Below are 13877 nucleotides of genomic sequence, written 5' to 3'. Positions count from 1 at the left end.
AATCTTTGTTTTTGTCTTTAAATCTTCATTTTCGAGCGATTTGCGTCTTTCGTCTTCGCACTTATTTATTTAACTATTACAACTAAAAATAAGGAAATTACATTTAAAAACTTTACATATTGGAACGATATTGCTACTAAATATATGTTCATTTGGAGCACTATCAAAAGCAGTGAGTTGGGATCCTATTATAGATAAGGCAAAAAAACGCCTAGCATCTTGGAAATCTAATCTCATTTCAACGGGTGGAAGACTTACTCTTATAAAATCAGTGCTTGGTTCGGTTGGCACTTATTATATGTCGTTGTTTAGAGCTCCAAAGAAAGTTATCAACAAGCTCGAATCGATGAGATCATGCTTCTTTTGGGGAGAAAAAGAAAATACGCGCAAGATCCATTGGGTTAATTGGCGTTTGATTCTAAACCCTTTAGACAATGGAGGGTTGGGAGTTCCAAGTCTTAACTCGCTTAACTTGGCACTTTTATACAAATGGCGTTGGAGGTTCGTAACGAATAAAAACTCAAGTTGGGCACTACTAATCATGTCTATACATGGTGAAGGTCAAGGTACTGATTTACCGTGTTTCTTAAATGCATCAGGGACATGGGCTTCTATATGCAAATCGATCAACATGTTGCATACAGAATATTCTTTGGATACTACTTTTCTTCTGTTAAAAATTGGCAATGGAACCAATGCGAAATTCTGGTATGACCCATGGATAAATGACTCCTCGTTAGCGTCGTGTTATCCTAGATTACTTGCTCTAGACACAAACAACAGCAGCTCAGTGGCCTCACGTTACAACAACAATGGATGGTTATTCTTTTGGCGTAGAGATCCTCGTTACGGAATTGAAGTAGAGAACTTGCAAGCTTTGAATCATCTTTTCAGCTCTATTTCTATTACTTCTGAATCAGACTACTGGACATGGGAAGGAGGTACTTTCTCGGTTTCCAAAGTTCGTAAACTCATCGATAATCATGATTTGGCCAGATTTTCTATTGCTACAAAGTGGTGTAAACAAGTGCCCATCAAAATAAATATTTTCGTATGGCGACTGAAATTGTCTAGACTGGCGACAAAGGTCAATTTATCTGCACGTGGAATCGTTCTTGAAGAAGCGGGCTGCTGCCTTTGTGACGAATCTTTTGAAGACGAGAACCATCTCTTTCTTCATTGTGCAACAAGTCAACAAATATGGTCGAAAATTTCCCAGTGGTCGAATATCTCTCTCCCATCATGGTCCTCTTTAGCTAACTTGTGGGCTTGGATTGATGGTGTTCCAATTCCCCAAAATCGACGGCTCATTACCTCCATTATTATTTACGCAACGCTTTGGAACATTTGGAGATTGCGAAACAGTGTTATCTTTGACGACAAGAGCTTTCGGAAATGTCATGTAATTGATAGTATTGTAACGACAAGTTTCAATTGGATCTTTGCTAGAGTTCGGAAGAAAAATTGTAATTGGAACCAATGGTTGCAATCTCCTCTTCTTTCCCTGTAATTCTTGTAAATTTTGTTTCTCTTGTATTTTTTCTAGCTTTTTGCTAGTTTTTTTTAATAATATTATAGCCGTTCGGAAAAAAAAAGGAACCAATCGTTGTATATATACATTTGTTGTTATCAATGAAAATCATGAGATTTACACTCCTATATTTGAGAGGCGTGAGATGCTGAACACATTCAAATTCACATCTTTAATTAGAAGCATTCCATATTGTTGTTCGACAGATGGCTTATCCTCAATATTGTTGTAAAAACGTGTTTAAGCTATGCTGCTCGATCGGGTATTAATTGCGTTTGCAATCAGTTTCACTAATTGTAGAATTTTTCCACACATCAATGATCATTTCTTCCGTGCATATATTTTAACATTAAATGATTTTCAGTTTTTTGAGCACAATTACAATTGGGATATTGATCGAGTTGTATGGCAATCAACAGTCGTCAGAATGTCTAAATTAATGAGTACTAAATAACTGATACTCAACTTTTGAAGAAACATTATATTTGTAACACCCTTTTCTAGCTATCTGTGAGATAGATATATAGCTTGTTATTTATAGTAATTATTAGTTAGCTTGACTTAATTTCTAATCCAACTAGCTTGTTTAATTTGTATTAGCTATATAGGTTGTTTCCGTAATTAATTGGACATTGCTAACTGGCTCTTAAGACTATGGTTTTCTATAATTATATCATCAAACTAACTTATATTAATTATGTAGCATTAACATTCTTTTTTAATGGGAGATGATTCTCACACACTAGTTTTTGGTCCATATACACCGAATTACCTATTTTACCCTTAATTATACGTTTAATAATAATATAAGTTCAACTCTCTAAGGATATAACTGTAATTTTAAGAGACAAAAGTGTACATGGATCAAAAGGTGGTGTGTGAGAATCACCACCCTTTTTTAATAATCACATTTCCTTTTATAAAATGTTGACAATTTTTTAATTTATAAAAGGTTCGAATCATATATTAAGATGGTGACGCTTGATGTATTCCTTCATATACAGTCGCCAATTAGCACTATTAATGTTTTTTCAGAAGCACGCGCTAATTACTTTAAACTTACCTCTCCACCAGTTACACAATATTTTTGACAAGGATAGAACTTGTTCCTTAATTACTGTTTTTTCAAGACAAAATTCTTAATAAACAATTGTGTTTTACACTTACAAATTTGATGACACTTACGACTGAAAGCTAAAATCAGTAAAAACTGATGAATGGATAGCGCCACGCGTCACAATAAAAAGAAACCAATGGGACCCAAGTAACTATTCTCGCCCTTTAGTAATTAACCTTCACACACGCCTAATTAAACAACTGGCTTTTGTGACCCCACACAAATAGCTATATATACACAACACCATTCACTTATCAACAACAATAATATCTCAAGCACTTTCACACTTCACTTCACTTCACTAGCTACACTTGAAGTTAACTTCTACAATTTTTTTTTTTTTTTTTGAAAAGCAACGAATTTCATTATATAAAAAATTACAGTGGGATAAGCATTAGAGATCATGCTTATCAGGAACAATTCGAAACAAGTAGAAAAGCAGAGGATAGCAACCTCTATACCTACAAGTCATATCACACTAAAAAATATGACAGGATGCACAAGACTTTGAACAGTACAATATAAATTAAACTTGATCATCGTAAGAACTCGGGTTAATAAGCCATTGACTCCATTCGAAGGAACACTTTCTCACTCTTTTGGAAATCCACTCGAACGATTTTATTTGAACCTCGTTTAAAGCCATCGGACCATTCCCTCTTTTTCGTTGGAATAAGGTAAGATTTCGATTTCTCCATATATGATACCCGCAAACCCATTCGATAGATTGCCACAACTTGGATTTGGAACCACCAATATCACCCTTGAACATATCCCCCAGACACGAGTACATATGCCGATTAGATCCCCACCATCTAAAGATTCGACTCCAAATATCCTTTGCGAACTCACAATGCAAGAAAGTGTGTTCAGCCGTCTCGATATCATCGTCGCATACCGGACATCTAACCGAGTCCATATCAACCCCACGTTTGTCTAGCTCAACTCTAACCGGAATTCTTTCTTGCATGACCCGCCAAATCAAGATTCCTATTTTTTGTGGAAGTAGATGCAACCTTGCTGTCTCAAATGACATATTCGCGTTTGGCAGAATCTTTTCGTCGAGCAATTTGGTTAGAACAGAGGTGTAAAACGTCTCGCTAGGATACAATTACAAATGGACATAGATGCTGTTAATGCAGACAGCTATTCAAGTTCAAGTTATTCAGAACCTGAAGTGAAACTAGCATCCGAAAACCCGAAAAAACGGGCCGGAAGGAAGAAGTTTAAGGAAACACGACACCCGGTTTATCGGGGAGTAAGAAGTAGGGACAAAGGTAAGTGGGTATGTGAAGTAAGACATCCGACCACACAATCAAGAGTGTGGTTAGGGACACATCCAACTGCTGAGATGGCAGCTAGGGCACATGACGTGGCAGTTTTAGCCTTAAGAGGTCCTTCCTCTTGTTTGAATTTTGCTGACTCTGTTTGGCGGTTGCCGGTACCGGAATCTAACAATGTGACTGATATACAAAAAAGTGCGATGGAAGCGGCTGAGATGTTCCGTGACACGTCGGAAGAGGTGGTAACTGTGATTGAAAATAATGAAAATAATAATAATAATGAGGAAATAAATGAACTGCCGGAAAATTCGGCTTACGTGGATGAGGAGGAATTACCTGGTTTTATTGACAGTATGGCGGAAGCACTCATGGTACCGCCACCTCAGACTGTGGGGTATGGCAACTTTATGGATGATGTAGAATTTTGTGGTGACATGTCTTTATGGAGCCTCTAGGTTGTTTGTTTCTTTCTGTTAGTAGTTATATTTATTCTTTTATCATTATTTTTTTAAGATATTAAGATTGAGATTGAGAATATTTTAAATGTATAAATGTATTGATGATTGATTTGTTTCTCGTATTTGGTTTTCTTTTTTTGGTTTTACTAGACCAGCCAATTAAGTGCTTAATATTTGATCTTCGTGTAATACATTTGGAACTTGCAAGTGCATTAATACAATGGCTACAAAATATAATAAGTTCGATCGTATCCAATATATTATTCGAATTGTTATGTTAGCTTGATAACATATTGGAGATGTGTGAAAAAACCTGTAATTACAAGTTAAATATGTGGTTAAACGTACTTTGATAGTTGATGCAACAATAAAGAATTTATACTTAACTAATTTGACTTTATTCAATGGAAATCAATCAATCAACTTTACTAACTAAATATACATTCTTAGAGAGTCAAATACCCACCGCTTATCATGAATATATACACATTTGTTCATAAACAACTTAAGCACACAACCTCACAAATAAAAAGCACACAACCTCACAAATAAAAAGTGCACCATATATCACTAGATCAATAACCTTATTAATCAAATACATATTTATAGTATACGACTTATTGTGAGGTTTGTCTTTCTTTGCAGTATTTCAAAGTCAATGTTCTAAGTTCTTCCACCTTTTGGGAGTATTATTTTATCAAACGTCCATTAATAATTTTCGTTAAAGTCAATCACATGTCAGGCACGTGAGAGAGTAAATTCATCATTTTTTTGCTCTCCTTTTCTATTTATTGACCCTTCCACTCCCCTTCGTCGTTCATTTCAAGCTTGAGTAAATCATGATTATTATTTTGATAAATCGAGATTATTTTTTCTCTAACACGGTCAAAGGTATACTTATATAAAAAGCTATAGCTAAAATTCACGTTGATCCAACATCTAATTTTGGCTATAGCTAAAATGCATGATGACCAATTTTCCAACATCCAAGCATGAATTGATCATTGATGAATGGAAAAGGGTATAATTTTGATTTAATTCTGGCACCATTTCACAACTAAACATGGCCAAAATCAATCAAGATCTATCTCATGATAATACGGTATCAACTTGAGAAGGGTCTTATTCTTGATGAATGAGTTATGCCTAAACCTCCACAATTACATATACAACGAACTAAAAAGCAAACTAATGAAGAAAGAAACGGGCTCAAAAATAAACGTAATCCCTGTAGATAGCTAACAATGACGGCGGTCAATAGTTGGACTATCCAGATGGCGGTCAATGAAATTAAAATAAAAAGCTATTAATGGATTGTCAATCGTTATCTGTAGTTTTTTTAATAGCAGTACGGCATCACCGAGGAGACTTAACCACCCACGGGTTCATCTCTCGCAGTTGCATAACCCGCCCTCAATTGCTGCCAAGGAGGAAACCTGGTCCAATCCAAGGTCATGGGCGGTTAAACTCTCCCCCTCACTGCCTCCGCAACGCGATGTGCGGAAGGCACCCTTGGATGGAATTTGAGGGTAAAAGCACAACCTTGTGTGCAATGTTTCACCCCATGGATGTCGAACTCCTAATCTCTCGCTAAGAGAGACATACCACTACCGCATGAACTACAATATATAGTTGATATTGATCTGTTGTATCTCGTGTGTGTTTAGTTTTTTCGATGTTTTGGTTCTGGATGTTTTTTGCCTCTAAAATGACCGTTTAAGGCTCAAGCAATCATCTCCATGCTTGATATGTAATTGTTGAATTACTATTCTATTAATATACGGAGTAATTGTTTTAATTTTGCCTTAAAAAAAACTAATTCACGACTCTTTTCACATAGAACTCTCATAATAACAAATTATAAAAAAAATTACTCGTAATACATAATATGTTTAAATGATAAACTAACAAAACATTGAAGACAATAAGATCTAAAATAAACCAACCAAATATGAGCCTAAACTATAGGAGATGTTTATTATGCTAAGATAATACTCTCGCAGTCTCGCAGTTCCAATTTAATTTTATTGTTACACATAAAAAATGCACGCAGATTAATGAAATATTATTTTTATTATATATTCTGTAATTTAGTTTATTTTATAGTTTTAACTTTTACTTTTTATTTAATTTTTCATCTTACATGCACACATAAAAAATATTAAAGTAATATATCTTATTTATTTATGGAATTGATTTTATATGATATTGATAAGTTAAGTATCAAATTAGTACACACTTGTACAGTTATATATTCTTAAAAAGGAACTATTTCGATTTATATTTTTATGGCCAGAAAGTAATGATAGATCCTGCCAAATAAGAACGTCCTGGTTGTAGGACCCATAATTTGATAATTACGGAGTAATGAATAAAGAAAGAACACTTTAATTAATTTCAGTCACTATTGGCCTGTTGTGACATCTTGTTGGATATTACATTTTTTTTTAGGCAACTGATATTTTCAACACTCAAATTTATATATCCACTTTTTTTTTCGTTGTACTTCCGGAAATGCCCTTGTCAAATATCGCGTAATATTTTACTTCGTAGTTCTGTATTTGTATGTTATACTCCAGAAAACTCACCACACTCTCTCCCCTCTCCCTGCAACTGCTTACTCAAACCCACATCTTCAACAAAATTTGTCTTTGTATTTTACATTCTAATCTCTAGGAGTTAGGTGTCACAGCCATCTTCTATCAAAACGAATTTTTTTTAAGAACCAAGCCCGACACATCTTCCCGGATTCTGAGCCCTTACGCGCCTCCTAGGCTCTGCCGGAATTTTAGTTTTCCGGCCATCTTCAACCTTTTTCGGCATGTTTCAGTAGGTATCCGTTACCGGAATTCTCGTTGTTTGTGACCGCTGCTGGTATTCGTTACCGGAATTTGTGTGTGCTTTCAGGGTTATTAAGTTTTTTTTATATCAAATACACAGTAAATTCGTTGGTAAAAAAAAAATTACTGGTAACAAACATTAATCCCTATATGTAAATGGAGAGTTGCTACTTGCTACAGATCTTATACGGGGAGTTGGTTACGATTTGCAAAAAAAAAAACAAATGGGGAGTTAGCACAGATCAGCTTAAATGATAGTAGAAAAGTTAATTTATAATTAATTAATAAATATATATATTGAATTTAAATATAGAACATTATATGAGGGTATTTTCAGAAATACACTAAAGTTTTGTGGATCTATCAAAAGGGATGTTTGGAAATATAACTCCCTTTTTAATTTATCAATTACACTGAACTGAATATAATATAATAGCCATATAATAATATTACGGAGTAATTCGTAATAATAATTAATAATTAATGGCTAGAAAGTCCAGACGAAAGGTGGTAGACGTCTGGACGGTGGATGTTGGAGTCATTAAAAAATTAAACTTGACACGCTTTACTATCAGACACTTTTAGCTAGTGACAGTTACTAAACTAGCCACGTACTTTCTTCTTTAGGTATAGAAAATTACAATTGATCTTATCTGTAATAATTCACGTAAATTTCAACCATTTCTTGTTGCCTTGTTGGTTCTCACGGGCGGTGGACCCAACCCACAACCTTTGATTTATTATTATTAATAATTTTTTGCATATGTTAGTATTTTATATTGTTATATTATACAAATTCGTACAATCATCGACCCCCCTACTTTCTAGAATATTGTTGCTTAAGAGGGAGTGGTGACTGAAGTCACTTGTTATGTCAGGCCTGACTTGCTGAGTCAAAAAAAGTGGAAAGTGATAACATCTGTCAGTTTGGCATGTTTATATTTTTATTATTATTTTTATGATTTTAAATATAACATAAATGAATATAATTATAAAAATTAATATAAATAGAAATAACTTCCATTAAAATAAAAATAAAACATTATAATTCCTAAAAAAATACAATTCCTAAATAAATAAATAAAACATTACAATTCCTATTTATTAAGAACAAATACGAAACGATTCAATTTCCACTTCGAAGCTTGGCCCGAATTGCCACTTTCTTCGCTTGAAGAATCAATGCACCTTCCTCATCCATTCCCGCGGTAGACATTTGTAGTATTTTCAAATCAAAGTAACTAGTCATTGAATCAAAAGTGCCGCTTATACTTTCATCAAACGAGGATCTTGCGGAAGCGGTGGAGCTCGAAGATGTCATTTTTGATTTTGATTTTCTTGATTTTCCGGGAGGTCGTGGTGTTGCATCCTCCCTATATAGCTCCGCATTTGGATTCTCTTCCGGTTCCTCATCTTGATCACAATCATCCAAACTAATACTGTGATGACCCAGAAATTTCGACTAAATTTAAACTTAATCTTTGTATGATTAACATTTCCGACACGATAAGCAAAGTCTGTAAAACTGAATCTCAAAATTTTTGAATTACTTTTATATATTTAAATACCCTTCGGTTGTTTTCGACGATTCGCGAACAATTATATGTAAATAGATACATATATACTATAACATGAAAAGGTAACAATGTATTAATTGTTTGATACCGTACATTAAACTTATTGGTTTAAATATCTATTCGAATGTATATGATAAGTTGAAATATTTATTATTAAAATTTATTTATAAATAACTTCCAATGTGTATTTAAAAACTGATTTATGTATATTAAAAAGATATATACATATATATAATAAACGATAGTAACATTCGTTTATTGATTCAATTGATATTTAGTTAAGTTAACTAAAGCGTTTAAGATGAACCAGTTAAACACTAATTTGTTACAGTGTTTTCAAATTGCCACATTACTCAAAATGCTACAGTGTTTTCGAAAATCACTATTTGCTACAGTGAAATTGACTTTGCTACAGTGACTTTGCTACAGTAACTTTGCTACAGTAAAACACTATTATAAAAATGTGTTTTAACAAATAGCGAGACGATGATTTATAGAAGTAAATGACCAAAACACTCGAAAGTTTAAGATACACTTTGAGTGATATAATTAAGGGATAATTTAAGGCTATATTTTGACAAAGGTACGTGTCACGAAATGTAAAATGCAAGTTTTCTAAGCGTACGAAAATGCGTTCGAGAAACCGGAACCGGGACATAAGTCGAGTGATGACGTACGACTTATCGGAACAAAAATTACAAGTCTACTATGCACAAGAATAAAATATAATATATAAATAATTATATTAATTATTTATATATTTATATTTATTTTATATTATGTCGACAAGCTAAGAGCCAAAACAATGTGAGCTGTCCCTGGTCCTCATGCGAGTCGCATGGCTAGAAGGCCATTTCCATGCGAGTCGCATGACTCCAGATTTCAGACCAGGTTCTATAAATTGCAACATTTTCTGCCGAGTAAAGAAAGGAAAAAAAACACACACATACATATTACTCCGTATTTATTTTATTTAATATTTATATTATTATTATTATTATTATTATTATTATTATTATTATTAATAAGATTATTATTAATCTTATTATTTTTTTTTATTATTAGTGTTATTATTTTTGCGATACAAAAATAATAATGTACATCAAATATTACGACGGAGTGCTGTCCAAGTAATTTTCAAAATGAGTTTTCGAGCAAGCTAGAGCTAAGGAAATTATGGGTTATTGCCAAGGAGGTTATGGGTAATGTTCGGGGGTATTTTTTTTCTGAATCAAACCTCGTTTTTATCATCTCCGATGCGTCTACGTGCTTTCCTGCAATATTGTATATCAATATTAAACAGTGAGTTCATTTGATTCCCTTTTACTCTTTATATTTTTGGGACTGAGAATACATGCGCTATTTTTACAACTGCTTTATTAAATGCTTTTGAAATATATTTTTAATTGCGAATACATGCAAATGCTTTATTAACCGATATACAATATTTATATGCGTGAGTTTCATATGATCCCTTTTACTCAATATATTTTTGGGCTGAGAATACATGCGCTGTTTTATGAAATGAATACAAAAACTAAAACTGATTTGTGTGAGTTTATAGTATCCCTTTTTAAATTCTTTAAATATTTTTGGACTGAGAATACATGCAACTGCTTTATTAACCGATATACAATATTTATATGCGTGAGTTTCATTTGCTCCCTTTTTAATTGCTTTTGTAATATATATTTTTGGGCTGAGAATACATGCACTTTATTTTAAACACAATGGATACAAGTACATACTAAATTCTACACTGAGTTTGAACCGAAAATCCCTTAGCTTTGGTAACTAGTAACTGTCAGTTATAAGAACTGGTGGGCGCGAGTAGTAGTATATGGATCCATAGGGCTTGACATCCCCGTTCGAGCTAGAGCGCTAGCCTTTTAACGGACGTATGCTATTTGAGAAGCGTACACGTTGGTTTGCGTGTATTATTAAGATGATTATACAGAGGGTACAAATTATATAAACGTTAAAGTTTAGTTACCAGGGTGCTCAATTTTGTAGAACCGATTGATAAACGTTTCGGATGAAACAACTGAAATCTTGTGGTCCACCTTTTATTTAAAACATAATGATAAACGTTTTGAATGAAACAACTGAACTTTTGTAATCCACATTGATATACGGATTATGTGTAATATTAAAACTATGAACTCACCAACCTTTGTGTTGACACTTGAAGCATGTTTATTCTCAGGTTTCTAGAAGTCTTCCGCTGTTTGCTCATACGTGATACAAGTTATGTGCTTGGAGTCATACATGCTATATACAAGAAACTTGCATTCATCAAACCATTACCATGTATCTTATTTTGACTGTATTGTCAACAGATGTATTATTGTAAACCATTTAAATGGTGATTGTCTATACGTAGGAATCATCAGATGTAAAAAAACCTGGAATTTATATATTCATTTATGAAATACCTTTTCAAACGAATGCAATATTACAAAACGTATCACATAGAGGTCAAATACCTCGCAATGAAATCAATGAATGACGTGTTCGTCCATATGGATTTGGAGCGATCGTCACAAATACAATCACGTTTGGTTGTTTTAAGTGGAGTCGGGTTGTTCCATTTTTGCTTGTCTTTTAGGAATTCTCAAGCTAGGTAATTGTTAAACTTCTTAAACATCTCCACCTTGTATTGTGCATCACAATGTTCCTTGAAATTGACATCACCCTCGCCACTACGTGGAACTCGTTTGAGACGACTCACGATTTCACCATACTTTCTGCAACATTCATTCATTTTTGTCCATTTGGAGGTCAACATATCCTTTGTTCTTTTGTAAGGTGGACCCCTAGAATGGTACTCATTTATAACCACGTTCCAAAACGAAGATGACTTTTGATCAATGCCTTGGTTGGATCTTCAGAAGCCGCAATCCACGATTGAGCTAAACGTAGCTCATCTTCGGGTTCCCACAAGTACTCAGTTCGTCTTCTAGGTTGAGACGAATCGACCGCAACTTCTTTTCCTTTACCCTTTGCTCTCAACTTGCGTTTTGATGCTTGTGGTGTTTGTTGTGTTTGTTGAACTTGTGTTTGTTGTGTTTGTGGAACTTGTGATTGTTGTTGTTGCCACAACATAAACGCTTGCATTTGCTCGGGAGACATCTGTGGAAATGATTGTTGTGAATTGGCAAAATTTGAAAAACCGAAATTAGTCTCACCACCACCACTAGCCGAACCTTGAGCCGATCCGGGTGAATAGGGTGAGAGTGGACTCCATTGTGAATGATAATATTGGTTATTTGACATTTTCATTTGTTTGTGAATGAGATTTGAGTTTGTGTTTGTGTATGTGTTGTGTATGTATGTATATAAAGTAAAAAAAAAAAAACCCAACGGCTCTTCCCAACGGTTCAATTTTTTTTTTTTTTTTATATGTTCCAACTTCCGTCACCACAGCGACTGACAGACAGGCGACGAGCACAAGTGACGGAATGGGGGAGTGGCCCGACTTGCGACGAGGGTCCCGACGGGGCAGGTGACCGAGCCCACTCCCACTGCTCTAATACGGAGAAATAAATACATATTTATAGCATAAATTATACTCCTTCCGTCTCAATTTTATTGTCCAGTATTTCTTTTTAGGATATCTAAAATTAATTGTCCACTTCTATAAATGATAAAGAATAATGTGGTAAAGTTCTGTTATGCATCTGCTTTATACATTTAAGATAAAAGTATATGTAAAAAGTAAAGAGTAAAACTGAAAAGTTAACAGACTGGTACATGCGTCAGGTACTTTTTATTAAACTGTGTATTTTTAATTTGGGAACAATAGATTTGGGACGGAGGGAGTATATCTATACTTTCCAATAAATCTCTATTATGATATGTGATAAATGAAGAATTTACAGGTTTAAAAAAAATTCAAAAATAAAAATAAAAATTTCAAGCTATCCATGATGATATTATTTAAATAATTAATTATTTATTTACTAAAAAAAGTAATGTTAATTGTACAATATAGAAATTATTATGTACAAATTTATGATAAAACACTCTCATTATCATTACAATTTTTGAAGTATTATGTACCACCTAATGGTAAAATACTCCATCACCATATGTACAATATTTGAAGCATCATGTACAATCTGATGATAAACACCCACATGACCATATGTACAAATTTAAAGCATTATGTGCAATCTTATAATTCAATGAACATATATACAATCTTTAAAACAAAATATACAATATTTTAAAAAATACCTCTTGAACACATCTACTTTGAAGCATATTGTACAACCTTTTTTATACTAATAATAATTTTTAAAAATCATAAATATTTAATTCTGAAACAAACTTTATTATTATTGTTTATTATTATTATTATTATTATTATTATTATTATTATTATTATTATTATTATTATTATTATTATTATTATTATTATTATTATTATTATTATTACTACTACAATTCTATTTATAATTACTTTTTTTATTGTTATTCAAATATAGGTTCTCTTTACGGAATTAAATATGTTTCACATGTATGCGAAATACATGTCTTAATAAAATGTTGTAATTTTGACTTTTATGGCAATGAAAATAGTATGTGATGAAAATTAAAAGAGAGTGGTGGGAGAGCGAATGTGTTCTTCAACTGTTAAATATGTTTATATTTAATCTTTGATTATTTCGATTACATATGTTACGGGCAAAATATTTGTGGTTCACTTTCGTTGTAATTATTTGTTATAGCATTTTGTAATCTTCAATGATTTGATTATGTTTCTCAATGGTTTGGTAAGTATTCTCGATAATAGTTTGTTTAAACTTGAATAATTTAATAAACCCGTGATTTCACGGGTCTTTATACTAGTAGTTTTAGGATAAAAGGGTTACGTGTATAAATAACATTCAAAGTTATTATACCACTTTCAAATTCTTATTAATTATTTTAAATTAAAATTTTGAAAAATTAAATTATGCGAATTTGATAGGTTTTAACTAGATTTTTTTTGTTCAATTTTTTATTTTGTTAAACAAAGTGTGGGATATCTTAACGTTTTGTACAAACGATAACTATCCCGCCACCA

General features: G+C 32.9%; 2 protein-coding genes across 2 annotated transcripts; both read left to right on the top strand.

Annotated features, from left to right (window-relative positions):
• The first annotated feature begins 541 nt into the window (after window positions 1–541).
• On the top strand, window positions 542–1510 carry LOC139869089 (uncharacterized). The gene has a single exon (XM_071857416.1). It carries the CDS (start codon window positions 542–544, stop codon window positions 1508–1510), a length of 969 nt encoding a protein of 322 aa, XP_071713517.1.
• Window positions 1511–3760: 2250 nt separating this feature from the next.
• LOC139869416 (dehydration-responsive element-binding protein 1E-like) lies at window positions 3761–4511 on the top strand. Its single transcript, XM_071857734.1, has one exon. It carries the CDS (start codon window positions 3766–3768, stop codon window positions 4384–4386), a length of 621 nt encoding a protein of 206 aa, XP_071713835.1. The 5' UTR covers window positions 3761–3765; the 3' UTR covers window positions 4387–4511.
• Window positions 4512–13877: the final 9366 nt, after the last annotated feature.

Source organism: Rutidosis leptorrhynchoides, chromosome 9 (genome assembly GCF_046630445.1).
Source record: "Rutidosis leptorrhynchoides isolate AG116_Rl617_1_P2 chromosome 9, CSIRO_AGI_Rlap_v1, whole genome shotgun sequence".
NCBI classification, from domain to species: domain Eukaryota; kingdom Viridiplantae; phylum Streptophyta; class Magnoliopsida; order Asterales; family Asteraceae; genus Rutidosis; species Rutidosis leptorrhynchoides.
This window is presented reverse-complemented; position numbering and strand designations above follow the sequence as displayed.

Coding starts and splice junctions, on each gene's coding strand:
- LOC139869089 (XM_071857416.1), top strand. CDS start 542: ATGTCTATACATGGTGAAGGTCAAGGTACTGATTTACCGTGTTTCTTA.
- LOC139869416 (XM_071857734.1), top strand. CDS start 3,766: ATGGACATAGATGCTGTTAATGCAGACAGCTATTCAAGTTCAAGTTAT.